The sequence below is a fragment of the Salmo trutta genome, chromosome 7 (assembly GCF_901001165.1).
Source record: "Salmo trutta chromosome 7, fSalTru1.1, whole genome shotgun sequence".
Lineage (NCBI taxonomy): Eukaryota > Metazoa > Chordata > Actinopteri > Salmoniformes > Salmonidae > Salmo > Salmo trutta.
The window spans coordinates 40,088,002-40,111,845 of NC_042963.1; the positions used below are offsets into that span (position 1 = coordinate 40,088,002).

A 23,844-nucleotide genomic window follows, 5' to 3' on the forward strand; every position below is an offset into this window, starting at 1 on the left:
CCATCCCTACGGTGAAGCATGGTGATGGCAGAATCATGCTTTGGGGGTGTTTTTCAGTGGCAGGGACTGGGAGACTAGTCAGGATCGAGGCAAAGATGAACAGAGCAAAGTACAGAGAGATCATTATTGAAAACCTGCTCCAGAGCACTCAGAACCTCAGACTAGGGTGAAGGTTCACCTTCCAACATGAAAGCAACCCTAAGCACACAGCCAAGAAAACGCAGGAGTGGCTTCGGGACAAGTCTGTGAATGTCCTTGAGCGGCCCAGTCAGAGCCCGGACTTGAACCCGATACAACGTCTATGGAAAGACCTAAAAATAGCTGAGCAACAATGTTCCCCATCCAACCTGACAGAACTTGAGAGGATCTGCAGAGAAGAATAGGTGAAACTCCCCAAATACATGTGTGCCAAGCTTGTAGAGTCATACCCAAGAAGACTCAAGGTTGTAATTGCTGCCAAAGGTACTTCAACGAAGTACTGAGTAAAGGGTCTGAATACTTACGTAAATGTGATATTTCAGTTTTGTATTTTTAATAAATTTGCTAAACTTTCTACAAACCTCTTTTTACTTTGTCATTATGGGGTATTGTATGTAGATTGATCAGAAAAAAAAACATTGAATACATTTTAGAATCAGGCTGTAACCTAACAAAATGTGGAAAAAGTCAAGGGGTCTGAATACTTTCCAAAGGCACTGTACATGTACAGTATGGATGGTTGTCATCTTTGATTTGTATTTCATTTTAGTGCATCCATGATATCAATGAATCTATATAGTTTTCCATTTCTTTGGTTCCCCTTAAATGAATATTGTTCACATTGTTAATGGGAGATAATGATATGTGTGAAAGGTGCCCCCCCCCCCTGAATGGAATACAGAACAAATGAAGGCATTCTACTCCATCATTACATCTGCCATGATTACACCCTGAACATCTGGCATAGGATTCTGACTGATAACTGTTCTGAAGAACTCATATTAGGAGATATTTACCAAAACATCGACATTTATAGTGCATGAAAGAGCTAGGGGGAAGTTAGTTTGGTGCCTGCTCACGATCAGACAATCAGTCAGTGTTGAGCTGAAGGATGTATGTGGGTGAATATAAATCATTATGACACTGAGTATAAATTAAGTAAAAAGCACTCAATCTCTCTGTACTCCACACACCACAATACACTTTATTATAGGCAGTTTGTTTCTTACAGATAAATATATTTTCAAGTCCACACTGGAATGTACATCAAGTTTTTTTTTCCATCTCCAACAACATAACCCTATCCTCCCTCTGTCATCCTCCACACCTGAAACTAAAGTACTAAACGTCGGCAAAAAAAGCTTCATTAAATTGTTGCCAGCATTACAGTTACAGTCACCAACGCTCTGTATAACATGAAAACAGCCTAACCAGCTCTGCTAGGGCAAGTAAAGGTGTTTTCTCATTTGTGTCTGGAAGCAGCTAGCAAGCTAGCCATCGTTAGGCAGTTAGCTTGGGTGCCTGACTGCCGATGTGAGGTCTGAACCCTCAGATCAACCCTACTCCTCGGCCAGAACGTCCAGTGTACGTTCTGAACGCTCCGATAGCGAAACTCTGAATTTACTAACTGACAATCTGACAACTTTCAGACAACTTTTTGAATTTACTAACGCCCAGAACGCACTCTGAGCACACTCTGGCACTCCAGATAAAATGTTCGAACACACCCTATGGCTATATGCAGTTGCCATAGCAACATCAAGTCCCACACAACAATGTCATGGTGATATCTCTCCCACTGGGTGTAGGCCTAGGGGCAGAGCCTTCCTGGGAGGTGTTGGGTGTCACAGGGGTGTTGGCACGGGGCCGTCGGAGGCGTCTGTCTGGGTACAGGCTGCTGTCGAAGGGCCTACGGTGGACACACAGGACATGAGTCTTCAGGTTCCCCTTCTGGGTGGCACTGTAGGGGCAGTACCTGCACTGGAAAGGCTTCCCCCCTGGCAGAGAGGAAAGCATTGCTTTAGACAAATCAACCTCCCAGCCCTCCCTACTGATTATACTTCATTGTGTTTAATACCATGCCAACTCTCCAGTGCCAACTCTCTAGTGCCAACTCTCTAGTGGTAATCATAAAATATTGTGGACTAAATGATAATAATCCCAGTGGTGGAATTATGGAGAAAATTACTCTGGTTTCACTTTAGGAACTCCAACCCCATGCGTTCCCCATCTAATTCCACCTCTGACTAGTACTACATGAAACATACTACTTCATTTGTGATTTTGAAGTCTTCCCTTCTCATTTTATGCACACAAAAAACAACAGAAACACACACACACACACCCTGGGCTCATGGTGGTGATGAGTGTTGGGCTGAGGAATGAGAGACGTCTGTAGCTGGCTACACTGAGCCCTACCTCCATCTCTCTCTCTCTCTCTCTCTCTCTCTCTCCCATCGACTAATAATTGGACTAATTTGTGCTGAGTTATACTCTAATGTTTTTACTTTTACACACATACTCTTGCCCTATTCAGATGGGATACGTTTTACTGGGTGAGCTCAGGTAATATAATTATGTGCACGGTGCACGAGCACAAATCACCGCATCCGTAATTTTAGTCCCGTCTGAATCTGGTATGTCAGTCATTTTTACTTGGCAAGAAGGTTATTGTCCCAGCCCTAAAAACCTAGTGTTTTTCAGCAAACTCCCAGGTCCTCTGATAATAATTATCCTTTGCGAATCGTCATCCCGTCATCCATATCTCTCTAGTCAACCCCAAAGCCAATTCCTCCTTTGGCCGTCTCTCCTTCCAGTTCTCTGCTGCCAATGACTGGAACGAACTACAAAAATCTCTGAAACTGGAAACACTTATCGCCCTCACTAGCTTTAAGCACCAGCTGACAGAGCAGCTCACAGATCACTGTACCTGTACATAGCCCATCTATAATTTAGCCCAAACAACTACCTCTTCCCCTACTGTATTTATTTATTTTGCTCCTTTGCACCCCATTATTTCTATTTCTACTTTGCACTTTCTTCCACTACAAATCTACCATTCCAGTGTTTTACTTGCTATATTGTATTTACTTTGCCACCATGGCCTTTTTTGCCTTTACCTCCCTTATCTCACCTCATTTGCTCACATTGTATATAGACTTATTTTTCTACTGTATTATTGACTGTATGTTTGTTTATCCCATGTGTAACTCTGTGTTGTTGTATGTGTCGAACTGCTTTGCTTTATCTTGGCCAGGTCGCAATTGTAAATGAGAACTTGTTCCCAACTTGCCTACCTGGTTAAATAAAGGTGAAATAAATAAAATAAAATAAAAGTTTAACAGGTGCTGCACTCAGTTTGGGTAAGAACATGGGAACAAATTGATGCTTAAAACAAAGTGCTATGCACGTAGCATACAGATGAATGAACTGCCTTGTCACATATCATCTTCAGCCTCCAGGCTTCCATCATAACGGTCAATTTTGAATGAGGATAACAAATTATTACAGGGGCAGTTTGGTAAAACAAATCCCATCCGAATCGTCCACTGGAACAACGGACATCCTGGGGTAATAATTACATAACCAACGTTCTATAGTAATACTCGTCCCGTGCGAATAAGGCTTATGTGTAGATGTTGTCTTGTGCTAATACAGGCCTGGTTACAGCACAACTAATCTACATGCTTTCTTTCTTGGAATAACTCCACGGCTTCTTCTATCATTCATGATTACAGTAAACCGTTATGGGATGATGTCATATGACCTCAAAAAACACGCTGCCACAACCTTTTAACCTCTCTCTTCCTCATCCTCCTCCTCCTCTTCCTCCTCCTTCTGTATGAAATGGAAAGCTTTCTTTAACATCTACAGAAAAAGTCATTTTGGTGGAAAAAATGTAAAAAGCCCACAGAAGGTGTTGGGCAATAAAAGGTAACCCTCCATCTATTGGTGTATAGTAACCAGCAGTACAGGAAATGAGACTGTGACACATCTGTATGCCCTCTGAATATCACTGACCTGTCTGTCTGAAGATCACTGACCTGTCTGTCTGAATAAAATTGACCTGTCTATCTGAATATCACTAACCTGTCTGTCTGAATATCACTGACCTATCTGCCTGAATATTACTGACATATCTGTCTATCACTGACATGTCTGTCGGAATATCACTGACCTGTCTATCTGTCTGATTATCACTGACCTCTCTGTCTGTCTATCACTGACCTCCATATCTGTCTGAAATACATTGACCCGTCTATCTGAATATCACTGACCTGTCTGTCTATCACTGACCTGTCTAGCTGTCTGAATATCACTGACTTGTCTGTCTATCCCTGACCTGTCAATCTAGTCTGAATATCATTGACATGTCTGTCTGAATATCACTGACCTGTCTGTTGGAATATCACTGACCTGTCTGTCTGAATATCACTGACTTGTCTGAATATCACTAACCTGTCTGTCTGAATATCACTGACCTGTCTGTCTGAATATCACTGACCTGTCTGAATATCACTGACCTGTCTTACTGACGCTCTGGGAGCTAAAATATATATATGTATATATACAGTTGAAGTCAGAAGTTTACATACACTTAGGTTGGAGTCATTAAAACTCGTTTTTCAACCACTCCACAAATTTCTTGTTAACAAACTATAGTTTTGGCAAGTCGGTTAGGACATCTACTGTGTGCATGACACAAGTCATTTTTCCAACAATTGTTTACAGACAGATTATTCCACTTATAATTCACTGCATCACAATTCCAGTGGGTCAGAGGTTTACATACACTAAGTTGACTGTGCCTTTAAACAGCTTGGAAAATTCCAGAAAATGATGTCATGGCTTTAGAAGCTTCTGATAGACTAATTGACATAATTTGAGTCAATTGGAGGTGTACCTGTGGATGTATTTCAAGGCCTACCTTCAAACTCAGTGCCTCTTTGCTTGACATCATGGGAAAAATCTAAAGAAATCAGCCAAGACCTCAGAAAAAAAATTGTAGACCTCCACAAGTCTGGACCATTTCCAAATGCCTGAAGGTACCATGTTCATCTGTACAAACAATAGTACGCAAGTATAAACACCATGGGACCACGCAGCCGTCATACCGCTCAGGAAGGAGACGCGTTCTGTCTCCTAGAGATGAACGTACTTTGGTGCGAAAAGTGCAAATCAATCCCAGAACAACAGCAAAGGACCTTGTGAAGATGCTGGAGGAAACAGGTACACAAGTATCTATAACCACAGTAAAACAAGTCCAAAATCGACATAACCTGAAAGGCCGCCCAGCAAGGGCGGCTCCAAAACCGCCATAAAACAGCCAGACTACTACGGTTGCAAATGCACATGTGGACAAAGATCATACTTTTTGGAGAAATGTCCTCTGGTCTGATGAAACAAATATAGAACTGTTTGGCCATAATGACCATTGTTATGTTTGGAGGGAAAAGGGGGAGGCTTGCAAGCCGAAGAACACCATCCCAAACGTGAAATACGGGGGTGGCAGCATCAGTCAGGAAGTTAAAGCTTGGTCACAAATGGGTCTTCCAAATGGACAATGACCCCAAGCATACTTCCAAAGTTGTGGCAAAATGGCTTAAGGACAACAAAGTCAAGGTATTGGAGTGGCCATCACAAAGCCCTGACCTCAATCCCATAGAAAATTTGTGGGCAGAACTGAAAAAACGTGTGTGAGCAAGGAGGCCTATAAACCTGACTCAGTTACAGCATCTCTGTCAGGAGGAATGGGCCAAAACTCACCCAACTTATTGTGGGAAGCTTGTGGAAGGCACATGAAACGTTTGATCCAAGTTAAACAATTTAAAGGCTATGCTACCAAATACTAATTGAGTGTATGTAAACTTCTGACCCACTGGGAATGTGATGAAAGAAATAAAAGCTGAAATAAATCATTCTCTCTCTACTATTATTCTGACTATTCACATTCTTAAAATAAAGTGGTGAATTTTACTAGGATTAAATGTCAGGAATTGTGAAAAACTGAGTTTAAATGTATTTGGCTAAGGTGTATGTAAACTTCCGACTTCAACTGTATATATATATATATATATATATATATATATATATATATATATATATATATATATACACTGCTCAAAAAAATAAAGGGAACACTTAAACAACACAATGTAACTCCAAGTCAATCACACTTCTGTGAAATCAAACTGTCCACTTAGGAAGCAACACTGATTGACAATAAATTTCACATGCTGTTGTGCAAATGGAATAGACAACAGGTGGAAATTATAGGCAATTAGCAAGACACCCGCAATAAAGGAGTGGTTCTGCAGGTGGTGACCACAGACCACTTCTCAGTTCCTATGCTTCCTGGCTGATGTTTTGGTCACTTTTGAATGCTGGCGGTGCTTTCACTCTAGTGGTAGCATGAGACGGAGTCTACAACCCACACAAGTGGCTCGGGTAGTGCAGCTCATCCAGGATGACACATCAATGCGAGCTGTGGCAAGAAGGTTTGCTGTGTCTGTCAGCGTAGTGTCCAGAGCATGGAGGCGCTACCAGGAGACAGGCCAGTACGTCAGGAGACGTGGAGGAGGCCGTAGGAGGGCAACAACCCAGCAGCAGGACCGCTACCTCCACCTTTGTGCAAGGAGGAGCAGGAGAAGCACTGCCAGAGCCCTGCAAAATGACCTCCAGCAGGCCACAAATGTGCATGTGTCTGCTCAAACGGTCAGAAACAGACTCCATGAGGGTGGTAATGAGGGCCCGACGTTCACAGGTGGGAGTTGTGCTTACAGCCCAACACCGTGCAGGACGTTTGGCATTTGCCAGAGAACACCAAGATTGGCAAATTCGCCACTGGCGCCCTGTGCTCTTCACAGATGAAAGCAGGTTCACACTGAGCACATGTGACAGACGTGGCAGAGTCTGGAGACGCCGTGGAGAACGTTCTGCTGCCTGCAACATCCTCCAGCATGACCGGTTTGGCGGTGGGTCAGTCATGGTGTGGGGTGGCATTTCTTTGGGGGGCCGCACAGCCCTCCATGTGCTTGTCAGAGGTAGCCTGACTGCCATTAGGTACCGAGATGAGATCCTCAGACCCCTTGTGAGACCATATGCTGGTGCGGTTGGCCCTGTGTTCCTCCTAATGCAAGACAATGCTAGACCTCATGTGGCTGGAGTGTGTCAGCAGTTCCTGCAAGAGGAAGGCATTGATGCTATGGACTGGCCCGCCCGTTCCCCAGACCTGAATCCAATTGAGCACATCTGGGACATCATGTCTCGCTCCATCCACCAACGCCACGTTGCACCACAGACTGTCCAGGAGTTGGCGGATGCTTTAGTCCAGGTCTGGGAGAAGATCCCTCAGGAGACCATCCGCCACCTCATCAGGAGCATGCCCAGGCGTTGTAGGGAGGTCATACAGGCACGTGGAGGCCACACACACTACTGAGCCTCATTTTGACTTGTTTTAAGGACATTACATCAAAGTTGGATCAGCCTGTAGTGTGGTTTTCCACTTTAATTTTGAGTGGGACTCCAAATCCAGACCTCCATGGGTTGATAAATTGGATTTCCATTGATTATTTTTGTGTGATTTTGTTGTCAGCACATTCAACTATGTAAAGAAAAAAGTATTTAATAAGATTATTTCTTTCATTCAGATCTAGGATGTGTTGTTTAAGTGTTCCCTTTATTTTTTTGAGCAGTATATTTACATTTCTTTAAAAAAAATGGTGTTAATACATGATTCCATATGTGTTATTTCATAGTTTTGTAGGTACATATAGGTACATATACAGTACCGGTCAAAAGTTTGGACACAGCTACTCATTACAGGGTTTTTCTTTATTTTTCTAGATTGTTTAATAATAAAGAAAAACCCTGTAATGAGTAGCTGTGTCCAAACTTTTGACCGGTACTGTATATGTATGTTTTATGGTCACATTCACTGGATAGGTGCAGTGAAATGTTTTGTTTTACAGGGTCAGCCATAGTATTGTCTGCAAAATAAAAATATTTTTTTATTTTACCTTTATTTAACTAGGCAAGTCAGTTAAGAACAAATTCTTATTTTCAATGACGGCCTAAGAACAGTGGTTAAAGGCTTTCCCTATTGTTTTGTAAGAAGGAAAAATTATTCAACCCTGACTTGGCAGGGTGTTATACATCGCTAAATGCAGGATAAAATATTTTGGAACAGGTCAGGACAGTGCATTTGGTTAACCATATGTTTCAAGAAAAGGAAATTACACTTCAAATATCTTACCAAATTTCCTTTCTTCTTAGAGCCATTACAGTAAGCTATCTTTTTAACGTGTTACAAATTAAGCAACATCAGCAAATAATATAATATAAAGCAAGTCTAATCTGTACACGTATAGTGCCTGCCCTATCTCTCCCCTCTTTCTCTCTCCTCTTCCTGTCTCGTACATTCTTTTCCCTGATATCTCCCTCCCAATGGACGAGAGGTGAGGTCCAGGAGAGGGCAACCTCCAAATAAGTTCCATTACTCACAGGCCACAGTCTAATCTAACTAATATTTTACAATTAGAGGAGACAGGACTGGGCCCAGAGCCATCCATCTCCCCAACACATGATCACCCATTCATAGGCTAAACACCAGCCTCAAACCAGACCAGCTCACACACACATTTACCAGGAAACAAGAAAGGATGTGGGAAGGGGAGGGAGAGGGAGGGAGGGAGTGTGTATGTATGTGTGTGTGTGCGTGAGAGTGCAAATCTTGGTGTTTAGGTATGTCACACACAGGGTGTGTGTGTGTGTTAATCTGTGCGCACAAATTAATGTGTGTGTGTGTGTGTGTGTGCTTGTGTGTTTCAGGCAGAGATAATGACCATGATGACAGTGGCGGGACTGTGGGGGCCAGAGGAGCTGAATGGTGACGGATGACACAGCGCTGAGCTCTGATGGCACAGAGACAGTGAGTGATGACTGCACATCCTTCCCAGCACTCCACCCTTCATTATCTCTATGGGGAGACCCAGGCACAATGGCAGCCTGCTCTGCCTGCCCTCTCTCTGCCCTTAAACGACATCTGCTCAGAGACAGCCACACTTGCACCTCTCTGTCGCTCCATCTATCTCCATCTATACTCTCTCTCTGTCTCTCATCCTTTCAGTATAGGGTATACACTCAGACAATGAGGTAATGACTCTTCTCCCTTTCAAATCAGGTATTTTCTTTTTCTTTCTTTCATTCTTAGATAATCTATTCTGTATTGATCTACTCATATTCTCCAGGTCTCACGTTTTTGGGGGAAAATAATTGGATTGTATCGCCATCTAGCGGCTGTGATTGGGAGATGCAGTTGCAGGACATTAACCATGAGGGAGGGCTCGATATAAAACAAATGAGCATGCAGACTGGTTCATCCAGGGGTCACCATCTGGCCAATTACCACCGTTGGCACACTGTGTCCGACCTGAACTGTCATCGCACACACATCACACATCACTCCATGTCCACGGTGCCCTGCAATATGTCACTGAGTGACTAGACCTAGACGTACAGTATGGGGACAGAGGGACAGGAAGCAGGTCCTTGACAATGCCACCTGGCCAATATTCAAAACAGGGCAGGCAGAAGCAGTTGGTGTGATGAGAATAATGTCTGACTGACCACCTGCTTGTTGTTTGTAGTTAGAGGGCACTCGCTAGGCTCAATGTCAATTATGTCAACTTTGACTGATGGCTTTCCATCTTAGCTAATGATAGACCCTACTTTAGAGTGCAGTACTGAAGGGGGGTAAGGCATTTACAGTGGGTTTACTTAGTTATCATCTTTCATAATTTCAATACCAAACTATACTAGCGATGCAACTTGTAACTTATTGTAAATAATTGTACAAGTGAACAAAGATAAGTAAAAAAAATGTAAACCCTGGATATGTATGACCTGAAGAGGTGAGATGAGTGCAGAAATGTACGTCACTTCAGGAAGTTGTAATATGCATCTAGTATATCTAAGAAAACCATTATTCTGACATACTGTAGCCTATACTTTTACCAACAGGAACCATCAATGAGCAAAACACATGTTGTGCCCAAACTGAGTTGACAGACACTTTAATGTCTTTCATACGAGCATATTGTGTGTTTCATATAGTGTCTCTGCATCAGATGAATCAGAATGACGGGGTATCAAGTTGCACTCATAATACATGTATATCATATCAAAGGATCCCAAGTGTCTGAAAGAACTCTCTCTCTCGAGCCCGGTAATTAAATCTTGCTTTCTGCAGGCGTATCACACAAGATTTAAGCTTCTCCATCAAATGGGTCCCACTGCCAGGGTTATTTGTTACCTATCAGATAGTGAAATTGCATCGTCCTCTAAGTGCGGATGTAATCAGTGTCACACACCTGTGACTCCAGTACCCTTGTTTTAGTTCTTCTGAGTTTCACAATCACAAGTGTTCAAACTAACTAGAGTTCATCAATTTCCTCTGACAAATTGTCTGCTGAGGTAAGCCTATTTTTCTAGTGAAAGAGAGTGTACTAAATATCCAAACATATAGGATAGGATAGTATAGGAAAGGATGATATAAGGGGGCAGGATCCCTACTTGTCCACTAGATGGCAGTGTACTCTCATGTAATGTGGGAAAGAGTTAGGAACCAGAGGTACAGTTGACATCATTCATTGGGCAGAGAGAGGGACACTCACTTGAAGTATCTGCTCTCTCCACTGGCCCTCCCCCTCCACCATTCAAGCACTCTTCATTGTCATTGAGGAACGTGTGATTCTGGCCACTGAAGGACCAGAGGACTGAGAGGTTCCTGTGGGGATGGAGGTAGTGGTGAGGAGTCTGCCCTGGCTTCAACAGCTCCAGAGGAGAGAGGAGAGGCTGGATGACTGATCTGCCCCACTGGCCTTGCTTCTCTTGGCTACACTGAGGGGCCTCACTTGGCCCCTGGGGAACGCCAACCATCATCTCTGTCATCTCCTCACTCAGCCCTGCTTCGCTGCTGCTACTCTTCATCATCCTCCACTTGTTGAGGTCCTCTTCTTCCTCCTCTTTGTTAAACACAGGTCTCTCCAGTGTACACTCCCCATTGTGAGCTGATGAGTCATAGGTGTGTGCGTCCTCCTGCTCTATAGGCATCTCCAGGTCACTACCAGTGTCAGACCGGGCTGTGTGTTGTCCAGCCTGCAGCCCATTGCTATTGGAGGAGAGGGAGCTGTGCTGCTGGAATAGCCCAGTCAATCCCCCTGAACCAGGCTGTGACGACAGCACCCAGTCTGGCCTGAGCGACAAATCCAGAGGCTCATACTGGGACTTCCTGGTCCTGGGTGTGACTGCAGAGCCACCAGCACCTGCCTCCCCCTCACTGTCCCAGTCACTCCCCCTGACTCCAACACCATACTCCCCATCAGAGCTCCCCTGTCCTCCCCCGGGAGGGCTGACCCTCCCTCCCCTTGCTCTCCTCTTTCTACCACCTCTCAGAATGCTGGATGTCAGGCCATTGATGAAGGTCTGTATGGATTGATGAAGACCCTGTGGGTTCACACTGTTGTCCTCCATAGCTGGAGGTCCTCCATAGGCCCGGTGTAGGTTCAGATTGGAAGGGTTGGGCAGGTTGGGAGGCCTGTCCATTTGCAGTGTACCTGGGTTTCTCCGGTTCTCATCAGTGCCTTCCATCACACTGTAGAGGCCAGAAGTAGGGCTCCGGTCCTTGGGGCTTGGGGTCTGTGGGGACGAGGGGGCTCTGTTGTCCATGGTGTCCTGGTTCCACTGGGGGTGTTGGTTGGGGTGGTAGCCCTCTAGATGGTAACTGAGAGAGGCTGACTGGGCACTGGTGTAGTCACTGGAGGGACAGCTGTAGGACTTCTCCTTACCTGTTAGAGCCACAAGACAGAACAACAGCGCAGCGTGAATCAGACATCTCCATACCAGTATTTCACATGTAAGTTTCTCTGGATAGTTGTAGACATATGTTATATTTCAGAAACAATTGTCTGACTTGTACAACTAAATCATTGGCATACTGAGAACCAACCTAAAGAACCTGAGCGATTGGATCATCTCTGTGAACTTGGGAAATGTGTGTGTACATATGGCCGCCATTTCTAAACATGAATAATGTGTGCAGGGCCACACAATGCTGAGTTGAATGATTTAAGTTGTGCTCTGCAGTAAATCAGGCTTGTAATCAGCTTTCAGCACAGGCGATACATCATCGCACAGCATGGAGTGTAGAGCACCATACGCAAGGAATATACTCAAAGATGTTAGCAGCAAATAAATGTATATTATTGGCTTATCCCCATAAACTTGGTGAGCAAGTTGGATTGACTTCTCACCTGTAAGGTGAGAAGTCAATCCAACTTTTAGGCCAAAGTCACATGTCCATGAAACATCTGTCACAGTCATTTGGAGTTGGATGTTTAACTGTCCTAATATCGACAACGTATACATGAACACTTCTCTCCAGGCATCATGTTAGGTTGAACTGTGTTATAACAGCCTTGCCTATAGGGTTACATACAGTGCCACCATGGTGAGTTAGTGCTTGTCTGAGAGACCCTTGATTGTGTCCCAAATGGCACCATATTGGCCCAGGGCTCTGGTCAAAAGTAGTGCTCTATATAGGGCATAGGGTGCTATTTGAGATACACCCTTTGCATTCCACCTTCTTTAAGCAGCCCAGCTGTTTCGGTGCCATTCCAATTACTGTAAAAGTCATCTGCCGCTATTAAGCCACAAATATTGGCAGTTTATTGTCCAACACTCTCCTGGCATTTGAAGGTCAGGGCATACATTATACTGGGTCTTTTAGGGATGTGGCGTCTGGGATGGCGAGATAAAGTTACAGCGGCATTCATTTAATTTTGTGCATATTGATGCCTTATTGTTCTTCTTTAATGGATTAATATCTGACTTACAACAGTGATTCATTCCCCTCGGCTGAAAAATCAATTTCATAACACCTTCAGATCAGATCTGACCCTGAGGTAATTCTCCCTGAGGTAAATCTCTCAATCTAATGACCTAAAGTTGTTTGTTATGCTGTCTCCAACTTTAATACCAACACCATCCGTCATTTAATGAGATAAATTATATGGAAAAATAGCCTTTGTTTAAATATTGGAATTTTAAACTACTTAATATACCTAGAGGAGAGAGGAAAATAAATGTATTGAATGGAGCAGATCATAAAACACCACACTAATAGGCTACATTTAGACAGGCAGCCCAATTCTGATATTTTTTACGCAAATTTGGTATTTTGACCAATCACATCAGATCTTTTCACATCAGACCTTCTTCAGAAATGATCTGATTGGTCAAAAAACCAATTACGGAAGAAAAAAAAGTTCAGAATTGGGCTGCCTTTAAACACAGCCATAGTGAGGTAGAAATCACAGCTGGAGTCACATATTAATGACCTTCAACAACACAGTCAACAATAATTTGTGTGTATGCATGTGTTCAGACAGGACAGTGAGTGGGAAGGAGCCTCCTCAGAAACACCACATCCATTGTCTTTAGTCACAAAAAAACGCCTGCTTAATGGCAGTATTTCAGACAGTTAGGCTGCGTTTACACAAGCAGCCCAATTCTGATCTTTTTTTCACTAATTGGTATTTTGACCAATCAGAACAAGAGCTGGTGTGAAAGGATCATATGTGATTTGTCAAAAGACCAACGCAGGCATAGATACACTGTCTATCTCAATTAATCAGTGGTTTACATACCATGAAATTACCGGCAGATCTGAAATGCAAAAAAACAGACATATCTGACCTCATCTTTGGCCACTGTCTCTTTCAAAAACACATTTGCTCGCCAATACCTCCCAGAGCAGCGAAACAACAAAAAGACTCAAGACCCAACTCATCTTCTGTCTTTGGACGGGTGCCATCTTTCTGATTGCCTGGTTCATGCTAACTTAATCAGTTTTAGATTTACTTACACTGACGAGACCCACATTATGAGTAATTTTAGTTCTTAGATTTATCAACCAAACTCCAATTACTGTATCATTACAGGGCCCTGCTTCTCTCACCTTACACAGACGATCAGATAATGAAGTGATGCATATGAGTTATCCAACCTGTGATTAGAAATGCAAAAGAAAACGTCTAATACTGTGCTGTGGCAAAGCATACAGCTGGTAGGGAAAGTGATTCATTTCATATGGAAATACACTCTTTATTCAATCTGTTCACCACCCATGTAAACACACACACATGTGTGCATATACACACACATGCACACACACACATAATTGTTATATTGTAACAGTCTGCGTGCAGTATAAACTAAAGCACCTAAATGACTAAACCTAGGCGGTTTGCTTTAAGATGAAACCGCCTGAGAGGGATATTCACACCCAAGACTGCTGGGGAGAGAGAAAATAGGGGCACCAGATGTTCTTTGATGTTTATAATAGCATATTATTAATATTAATTAGACCACATCGTCAATGACGCATTTGGGACGTTTCCAAGTCAATTAAGCCAAATGGCATTCAGGAGACGTGGAACAATATTTCAAGGCAGGTGTTCACAACTCCCAGGGTAAATCTTTTTATCAGCAGCTAGGAAAACAAGCATTTTGAGCTTAGTTTGAGCCTCATACCTCATATCTGCAATAATAATTAAAAAGAGGATTAGGGGACAAAAATGAGAAGGGGAAGTCAAGCCAACAGGTAATCCGGTTTATAAATCAGAAATCAGCAGTGTTCAAATCTACTTACGTATATAGGCCCAGTTTGTGTATTGAAATAAAAACAGCCATGCTACAACTTAAAGGGATTGTTTAGCGAAATTACATATTTAGATGTTTTATAAACATGTGCTTTTGCTGAACTATCCATTTAAGAATCATCAGATGCCAAGGGTTGTAGGAACTAGAAGTTAGAACGATTAAATACAGTTACACTGATTTCTATCCCCCTAAACATGATCCTTCCTCGTCTCTCTGTAACGTGTTACACTCGTAACGTGTTACTTACACTCGTAACGTGTTACTTACACTCGTAACGTGTTACTTACACTCGTAACGTGTTACACTCGTAACGTGTTACTTACACTCGTAACGTGTTACTTACACTCGTAACGTGTTACACTCGTAACGTGTTACACTCGTAACGTGTTACTTACACTCGTAACGTGTTACACTCGTAACGTGTTACTTACACTCGTAACGTGTTACTTACACTCGTAACGTGTTACTTACACTCGTAACGTGTTACTTACACTCGTAACGTGTTACTTACACTCGTAACGTGTTACACTCGTAACGTGTAACATCTATACAGTAGAAGTAGTGTGAAGGCTGGAGAAGGAAACAAAGACTAAGTGAGGATGACATCATTACATGGTGTCTGCTCGTTGCCCTTGGGGTTAAGAGTTTGAATAGGACTAATGAATAACTGTCAGAGGATTTCAGGCATGTTTGTGTTCCCAATTTAAATCTGGACACTCTGGTGTAGGTCAGGGGCCTCTAACAAGCAAATCCTTATTCATGATCTAAGATTAGAATTACAGTCAAAGGAAGTTTTTTAATCTGTCTTGATTAGATTTTAAGAGCAGCATTTTCAACACTAGCTAGTAGCCATATGAGTAAACAGACCATAATCTAACATGTTGACACTGTATCTATCGGTCATGTGTGGCTCAGTTGGTAGAGTATGGTGCTTGCAACGCCAGGTTTGTGGGCTCGATTCCCAAGGGGGACCAGTAAACAGAAGGGGGGGAAAGTATGAAAATGTATGTAAGTCGCTCTGGATAAAAGCCTCTACCAAATGACTAAAATGTAGCAGAGCAGTCACTAACTCTGAACTGTAGTCACTATCCATACTGGGAACATCAATATAATAACTTAATGACTTCATCTGTTTGGCTAGGAATAAAATCAGCCACTTGTTCAGGTGTAATCAATGTGTCTCAAACTGAAACATCTGGCAACAATGGTAATTCCTCACCATCTCCTGAGTTAAAACTACTCCAGCACAGTAAACTTATCCCATTCCTAAAACCCCTCATCAAGACTTGCACTTAGTGCCTGTACGTTCTCCATATGTGTAGGATTTACCTATCTGTCCCGCAGCAGACCTGTGTGTTGAGCTGGGGCCAGCAGCGTGTGATTGTGTTAATTAATCTGTCGTGGAGAGCAGCTGCAGAGGTCTCTGGGATATATTGTCAGAGCAAAACAATGCAGTACTTAAGCCCCTGAGTGAGTCCTCCATTACACAGGAACAAGAGGAGGAGAGGCGAGCTGGGATCCATCATATAAAGAAGCACTAACGCCTGACCTTTAAAATGAATTAGTTTCCATGCTTAATATCGACTCAAATTACACTCTGATACCGAATGTGGCAGCCCAGAATTCATCCGATTCATTCTCAGCAAGCTTTTACAAACATAGCCCTGCAGTATCGGCTGGGTATATGGGCTGGGGACTGGGGAACAGGAGAAGCTGAAAAGTACCAATGATTGTAGCTGTTTTGTAAAGGGCTGGCAAGGATTAACCTTAAAATACTGGTATAAACATGTAAATACAAGTATAAGTAAACAATATGTCAACAAAACATTTAACAAGATTAGACCTGATCCATTTATCTCTTTTTCACGGTGAATCAAATCCTCCAAAACCGTGTCAGAGACGCTGACTCTCACCAAGCCTGCTAGAAGATCAAACCTGGGTTCAAAGACTATTTGAAATCTTTCCAATACTTTGAGTGTTTGCTTTAGTCTGCCTAGAGTGCTCCTGAGCCTGTTGGGAGTGCCCCGTCCTAACCAGTGTAAGAGGTCATTTTCTATAGTAGATGGGTCAGGGCGTGACAGGGGGGTGTTTGTTTGACAGTCTGTGTTGTTATTTCTATGTTGTGGGTTCTAGGTTTTCTGTTTCTATGTCGGGTGTTGTTTGGGGTTGATCTCCAATTGGAGGCAGCTGTTTCTTGTTGCCTCTGATTGGAGATCGTATTTAGGTAGGGGTTTTTCTTATTGTATGCTGTGGGTTGTTAATTGTGAGTAGTGTGTTTTCCTGCTCTGCGTCACGGCTTTATTGTTTTGTATTTTGAAGTTTATTGTATATGGCATTCGGTTTCACGATTCAATAAAAGATGTGGAACTACGATCACGCTGCATATTGGTCCGATCCTTCAGAAAGCCCTGACAGAACAACCCACCATAAAAGGACCAAGCGGCGTGAGGAAAAGTACTTGGAGTCGTGGACTTGGTAGGAAATATTAGACGGGAAAGGACCCTGGAGCCAAGCTGGGGATTATCGTCGCCCGAAGGAGGAACTAGAGGAAGCCAAGAGGGAGCGACGTTACTACAAAGCGCTATATCCACCAATAATCAAGGTGGAGAGGCAGCCCAATAACATTTTTTGGGGAGGGGCATAAGGGGAGTTTGTCAACATCAGGGGGGAGCCCTGATTGAACTTCCCGTGCCTATCGGAGAGAGCCGTGGAGCAGACAGAAGCCAGTACAGGAGTCAAGCGCGGAGCTCGACGCGAGAATCCGAAGGGAAGTACTGGCAGAAAGAGCACGGCGGGGTGGGCGTGCGGAGGAGCGAGCGATGAGTTACGGTGTGGTGCGCACTATATTGCCCATACGCACTCACAGCCCGGAGCGGTCGATGCAAGCTCCTTGCCGGTGTAGGACGAAGATGGTCATTGAACCCGGAAAGAGTAGGCCTGCTCAGCATGCCAGGTCTCCAGTTCGCCTACATAGCCCGGTACGTCCTGTTCCTGCTCCCTGCACTCATCTTGAGGTGCGTGTTGCCAGTCTGCCGCCACCTAAGCCAGTTCCATGCATCAGACCTCCAGTGCGCATACCCAGTCCGGAGTGTCCTGTTCCTGCTCCCTGCACAAGTCCTGAAGTGCGTGTTACCAGTCTGGCGCCACCTAAGTCAGTACCATGCATCAAGTCTCCAGTACGTATCCATAACCCAGTAAGGCTGGTGCCTGCTTTGAGCACTCGGTCCCCAGTGCGTCTCCCCAGTCCAGTGAGACAGGTTCCTGCTCCACGGTCAGTATGCATCCATAACCCGGTACGGTCGGTGCCTGCTGTGAGCACTCGGCCCTTAGTGCGTCTCCCCAGTCCGGTGAGACCGATCCCTGCTCCACGTAAGAAGCCTCCAGCGACGCTCCTCAGCCCGGAGCCTCCAGCGACGCTCCTCGGCCCGGAGCCTCCAGCGACGCTCCTCGGCCCGGAGCCTCCAGCGACGCTTCTCGGCCCGGAGCCTCCAGCGACGCTCTACGGTCCTGAGCCTCCAGCGACGGTCTACGGTCCTGAGCCTCCAGCAACGGTCTACGGTCCAGAGCCTCCAGCGACGGTCTACGGCCCAGAGCCTTCAGCAGAGATCTACGGCCCAGAGCCTTCAGCGGTGGTCTGCAACCCAGAGCCTTCAGCGGCGGTCTGCAACCCAGAGCCTTCAGCGGAGGTCAATAGCCCAGAGCCTTCAGCGAAGGTCTATAGCCCAGAGCCTTCAGCGGCGGTCTGCAACCCAGAGCCTTTAGAGGCGGTCTGCGAACCAGGGCCGTCAGCGGTGGTCTGCGATCCAGAGCCTTCAGTGGGGGTCTGCGACCCAGAGCCTTCAGCGGAGGTCTATAGCCCACAGTCTTCAGCGGAGATCTGCAGCCCAGAGCCTTCAGCGGTGGCCAGCAGCCCAGATCCTCCAGCGGCGGTCTGCTGCACAGAGTTGCCGGTAATGATTTACAGTCTGATTCTTCCAATAATGATCCACATGTTGGTGTTACAGAAGCGGTGGGATCTGCGAGCAGAACGGGGGTTAAGCCTGGAGCCGGAGCCACCTCCGCTGCTGGAGGATCGGAGGGATAGGGGGGTTCTGGGTTCAGCACCAGAGTTCAGCACCAGACTTTTGTCACCCTCCCTACCCTCTCCTTGTGTTTTGGTTGTTGTGTTGGGGGGTTTGTTTTTTTGTTGTTGTTTTTTGTGTGCAGTCGGTGTCTGCACCTTTGGGGGGGTACTGTCACATCCTGACCAGTGTAAGAGGTCATTTTCTATAGTAGATGGGTCAGGGCGTGACAGGGGGGGTCTGTGTTGTTATTTCTATGTTGTGGGTTCTAGGTTTTCTGTTTCTATGTCGGGTGTTGTTTGGGGTTGATCTCCAATTGGAGGCAGCTGTTTCTTGTTGCCTCTGATTGGAGATCGTATTTAGGTAGTGGTTTTTCTTATTGTATGCTGTGGGTTGTTAATTGTGAGTAGTGTGTTTTCCTGCTCTGCGTCACAGCTTTATTGTTTTGTATTTTCAATTTATTGTATATGGCATTCGGTTTCACAATTCAATAAAAGATGTGGAACTACGATCATGCTGCGTATTGGTCCGATCCTTCAGAAAGCCCTGACAGGGAGTTTGTACTTTTTTTATTGGTTCCAGTGCAACAAGAAAGCTCAACTGAGAACAGCTAAAGTATTTTAAAGAATTTCAAATAGTATTTTAACCCAGGTCTGTGGAAGATCCAATATTCTAAGCTAGGGAGGAAAATAGTAAAATTTATGCTTTAAGCTAAAGGCCCGCAAAAACACTACAGTGAATACTGTATTATTTACAGTTAACTATACAGTAGTAAAAGAAAACTATAGTAATTAATGTAGTGTTTTTGCAGATGGTAGTATTTACTCTAGTGTTTTTGCGAACTGTACTTCCCTATAGTATTTTTGCAGACTGTAGTATTTACTATAGTGTTTGTTTTATTATCTTTGACATAGAAATGGAGGATCTCTCTTTCAGGAAACCTACTGGAGAAATACTAAAAGAGCAAATCTTCCATAATCTGTAGGTAGGTAGGTACAGTGCATTCAAAAAGTATTCAGACCTTTTGACTTTTTCCACATTTTGTTAGGTTACAGCCTTATTCTAAAATGGTATAAAAAAATAATAATTAAAACCCTCATCTACACACAATACCCTATAATGACAAAGCAAAAATAGGTTTGGAAAGTTTTGCAAATGTATTAAAAATAAACTGAAATATCACATTTACATAAGTATTCAGACCCTTTACTCAGTACTTTGTACTTTGCTGAAGCACCTTTGGCAGCAATTACAGCCTCAAGTCTTCTTGGGTATGACGCAACAAGTTTGGCACACCTGTATTTGGGGAATTTCTCCCATTCTTCTCAGCAGATCCTCTTAAGTTCTGTCAGGTTGGACGGGGAGCGTCACTGCACTATTTTCAGGTCTCTCCAGAGATGTTTGATCGGGTTCAAGTCCGGGCTCTGGCTTGCACACCCAAGGACATTCGGAGACTTGTCCCAAAGCCACTCCTGCATTGTCTTGGCTGTGTGCTTTGGGTCGTTGTCCTGTTGGAAGGTAAACCTTCGCCCCACTCTGACGTCCTGAGCACTCTGGAGCAGGTTTTCATCAAGGATCTCTCTGTACTTTGCTCCGTTCATCTTTGCCTCGATCCTGACTAGTCTCCCAGTCCCTGCCGCTGATCTGTGCCTCGACACAATCTTGTCTCTGCGCTCTATGGACAATTCCTTCGACCTCATGGCTTGGTTTTTGCTCTGATATGCACTGTCAACTGAGGGACCTTATATAGACAGGTGTGTATCATGACACAAGGCGAGACCCAGATACAGACACAGGAGGCAGATGTTTGGAGTCTTATAATGTTCAATATTCCAAAAGGAGTAGGCAAGAGAATGGTAGTGCACAGGCAAAAGGTCAAAACCAGATCAGAGTCCAGGAGGTACAGAGTGGCAGAAAGGCTCGTGGTCAAAACAGGCAGAATGGTCAGCCAGGCAGGTACAGATTCCAGAACAGGCAAGGGTCAAAACCGGGAGGACTAGAAAAAAGAGAATAGCAAAGGCAGGAGTACGGGGGAAAAAACGCCCTTTGACTTGAAACATACAAGACGAACTGGCACAGAGAGACAGGAAACACAGGGATAAATACACTGGGGAAAACAAGCGACACCTGGAGGGGGTGGAGACAATAACGAGGACAGGTGAAACTGATCAGGGTGTGATGTGTGCTTTTCCAATTTACCACAGGTGGACTCCAATCAAGTTGTAGAAACATCAAGGATGATCAATGGAAACAGGATGTACCTGAGCTCAATTTCGAGTCTCATAACAAAGGGTCTGAATACTTATGTAATAAGGTATTTCTGTTTTGCATTTTTAATACATCTGCAAACATTTCTAAAAACCTGCTTCTCACTTATGGATGGCACAAACTGAGATATGGGGGAGGGGAATGGGCAGAGTATATGCAAATTGAATACTGTAGTATCATACTGTAATACTGTAGTTTTTTATAGTTAAAAAAGTTAGTGTTTTTGCAGACTGTAGTGTTTCTGTAGACATTACTGTAGTATTTACTGCAGTGTTTTTATTGCTGATAATACTGCAGTATTTACTATAGTATTCTACAGTATACTACAACATTCTATAGTAAGTACTACACATGATTGAGGGATACTGCAGTGTGTAGAATAGCATTCTACAGTTTACTATAGAATTCTATAGTAAGTACTGTAGTATTCTATAGTAACATTTAGTATTTCTTCATGTGAGGCAGCTATTTAGAATCCAGACAATGTGTAACTTAACACGATGCTATGACAAGAAAAGCATGCGCCAAGGGAGTCAAATCATCAAAATCACCAGGTGGAACAGAATACTATCAATAAAAATACCAGGTGGTATATATCAAATAATTAAAAACACCAGATGGCATGCATTAACATCTTGTGCCCCATAGGCAAGGGTTGGGGTGGCGATGGGACTGATATAAAATAATGGAGGCTAATTATCTGTAGCATTCAACATGACAGCATTAAAGTTAATAAGAAAAGAAAGGACTTTATCCAAGCAACAAATATAACCGATTGTTTCAAGGCAAGTCCACCTGAGATAATTAGTGAAGTTTAGCCAAAGGCATAGTTTTATCTCCTGATGGAACAGCACGGTTGTATTCCATCCTAGTCTGTGCATGGGAGGGATAGCAAATTGTTTACATCTGAAACTAATGGCATATTTATGGAATTTCTCAAACATCCTATCTATATAAATGTGCCCAAGTCATCATGTGCTGGTCATCCATTTGACCTTGACCATGGATCTGAGGATACATCAATTACTGTAGAATATTGACCATAGAATATAGAATACACATAGTAGATGGACCTATGACAAACAATTGAGAACTGGAAAAAACAATATCTAAAACAATATGCAACCATTGAGTTGTAAGGAAAGACAGTTATGTACCTGAGACTGAGGAGGGTAGGCTGCTGTTATCCTGGGTACTGCCAGTCTGAGAGAGGCCTGGTCCTATGGAGCTCTCCTCTAAGATATGGCTCAGTCCTGGGCTACTACTCCTACTAATAGCCTGGGTCTCTGGGTTGCACGCAGGCGTTCGTCGCTCATCTGACACCCTCCACCCAGCATGGTAGGCCCGCTGCTGTTCTTTAGCTGTGTATAGGTCCACCTGATCTACAGCCAGTCCTGGTGCCATGACCTGCCAGCCTGGGTAGCTTTTGAGGTTGTTTCTCTCGTTGGCAGGAGCTTGTGGTTGATACTCCACATTGCTCGAACTCAGGAGAGGCACCAGATGATTCAAACCCAACAAAGAGTGATTATTATCACCCTCCGTCAGTGAATCGTGTCCTGGTGCCAGCATCTTACCCAGCATCTCCTTCACCTTCATCCCGATGCCTGCTGTGGCAAGGATCTGCTGGAACTCCGACTGGCCCGCTTTCTCTGCAGAGAGGAACCTGCTGTGGAGGCTTGAGATGTATTGGGAGTAGAGGTTTGTGTAGTGGGCGTCCTGGGCTACTCTAGCCATGCTAACAGATACCTGAGGGTCAGCAGGAAGCTGCTTGGTCTTAGCAGACAGCTTGTTGAGGTGGACCTTCATGTGGTTCTTGAGGAACCAGGGTTCTTTGAAGCGCCGGCTACAGATCTGGCAGCAGTGCTCGAATGAGTCCTTGTGCTTCCGCATGTGTCCCTTGAGGAACCAGGCCTGGCTGAAGATCTGACCACACACCTTGCAGGGGAACTCCCCACCAGGGGGCTTCAAGCCCCGACCGCTGCCCACGGCGGAACTCTGATTTTGGGCTGACACGGAGGTGATGTGGGCCGTCTCCACGTGGCTGATGAGCTCCTCCTCCTGGGAGGCTGCGTACTCACACAGGGTGCACTTGTATGGCTTGTGGAGGATACGGATGTGGCGCTCCAGCTCCTGCTGCTTCCTGAACTTTCCTTTGCAGAAGGAGCAGCGGAACCCTGCGGAAGGCTGAGCCTGTGTGTGATCCTCCTGGCCTGTGGTGGTCATCTTGGGGGAGACAGATGGCAGTGAAAGGGTCTCCACAGGGCCAGGGCCTGTGCAAGTTAAGGGGAGCTGGGTGGTGGTGGTAGAAGCAGGCTGGGGCTGCTGGAGCTGGGGATGGGGGATGTGGGGTGGTGGTGGCTGGGTCAGACCACCTATACCACCCCTGATGTGCCTGTCCCTCAGGATGGCCCTCTCCTCCAGCTCGTGGAGCAGCCTGTTCTCCTCTCTGATCCGGCCACGGCCTTTCCCAAGGTTGCCCTGTTTGTGAGTGCGTAAGTGGATCTTGAGGTTGCCCTTCTGCGCTGCCCTGTGGTCACAGTAAGGGCACTTAAAGGGCTTCTCGCCTGTGTGCGTGCGCATGTGCAGCGACAAGATGCTGTTGAAGCGGAAGCGCTTGCCACACAGTGGGCACGGGTACTTCCTGTTCTTGTGCATGTCTTCCTGGGTGACATTGACATGGGTCATGTGACCCTGGTTCTGGACCCTTAGGAACTGTGGAAGGTGGTCCACCCTCCCATTGATGCCATTTAGAACCCTGGCTGAATCCATCAGCTGATTGGCTAGCAGTGCCATCTGGCCCCTTCAGTGTGACTGC

The 23,844-nt window shown here is 44.7% G+C and overlaps 1 protein-coding gene across 1 annotated transcript; it reads right to left on the reverse strand.

Moving 5' to 3' along the window:
- Window positions 1–1,441: 1,441 nt before the first annotated feature.
- On the reverse strand, window positions 1,442–23,844 carry LOC115196608 (zinc finger protein 536-like). Its single transcript, XM_029757463.1, has 3 exons — window positions 22,187–23,844; window positions 10,653–11,825; window positions 1,442–1,976 (listed from the first exon to the last, which is right to left on the reverse strand). Exons 1-3 carry the CDS (start codon window positions 23,820–23,822, stop codon window positions 1,738–1,740), a joined length of 3,048 nt encoding a protein of 1,015 aa, XP_029613323.1. The 5' UTR covers window positions 23,823–23,844; the 3' UTR covers window positions 1,442–1,737.

What these genes read in the sequence shown, in the direction of transcription:
- LOC115196608 (XM_029757463.1), bottom strand. Translation starts at nt 23,822, where the DNA reads ATGGCACTGCTAGCCAATCAGCTGATGGATTCAGCCAGGGTTCTAAAT. An exon ending in CCTACCCTCCTCAGTCTCAG is followed by an intron (nt 11,826 to 22,186) that starts GTACATAACTGT and finishes TGGCTCTAACAG; the next exon opens with GTAAGGAGAAGTCCTACAGC. An exon ending in GGAGAGAGCAGATACTTCAA is followed by an intron (nt 1,977 to 10,652) that starts GTGAGTGTCCCT and finishes CCTCTCTGCCAG; the next exon opens with GGGGGAAGCCTTTCCAGTGC.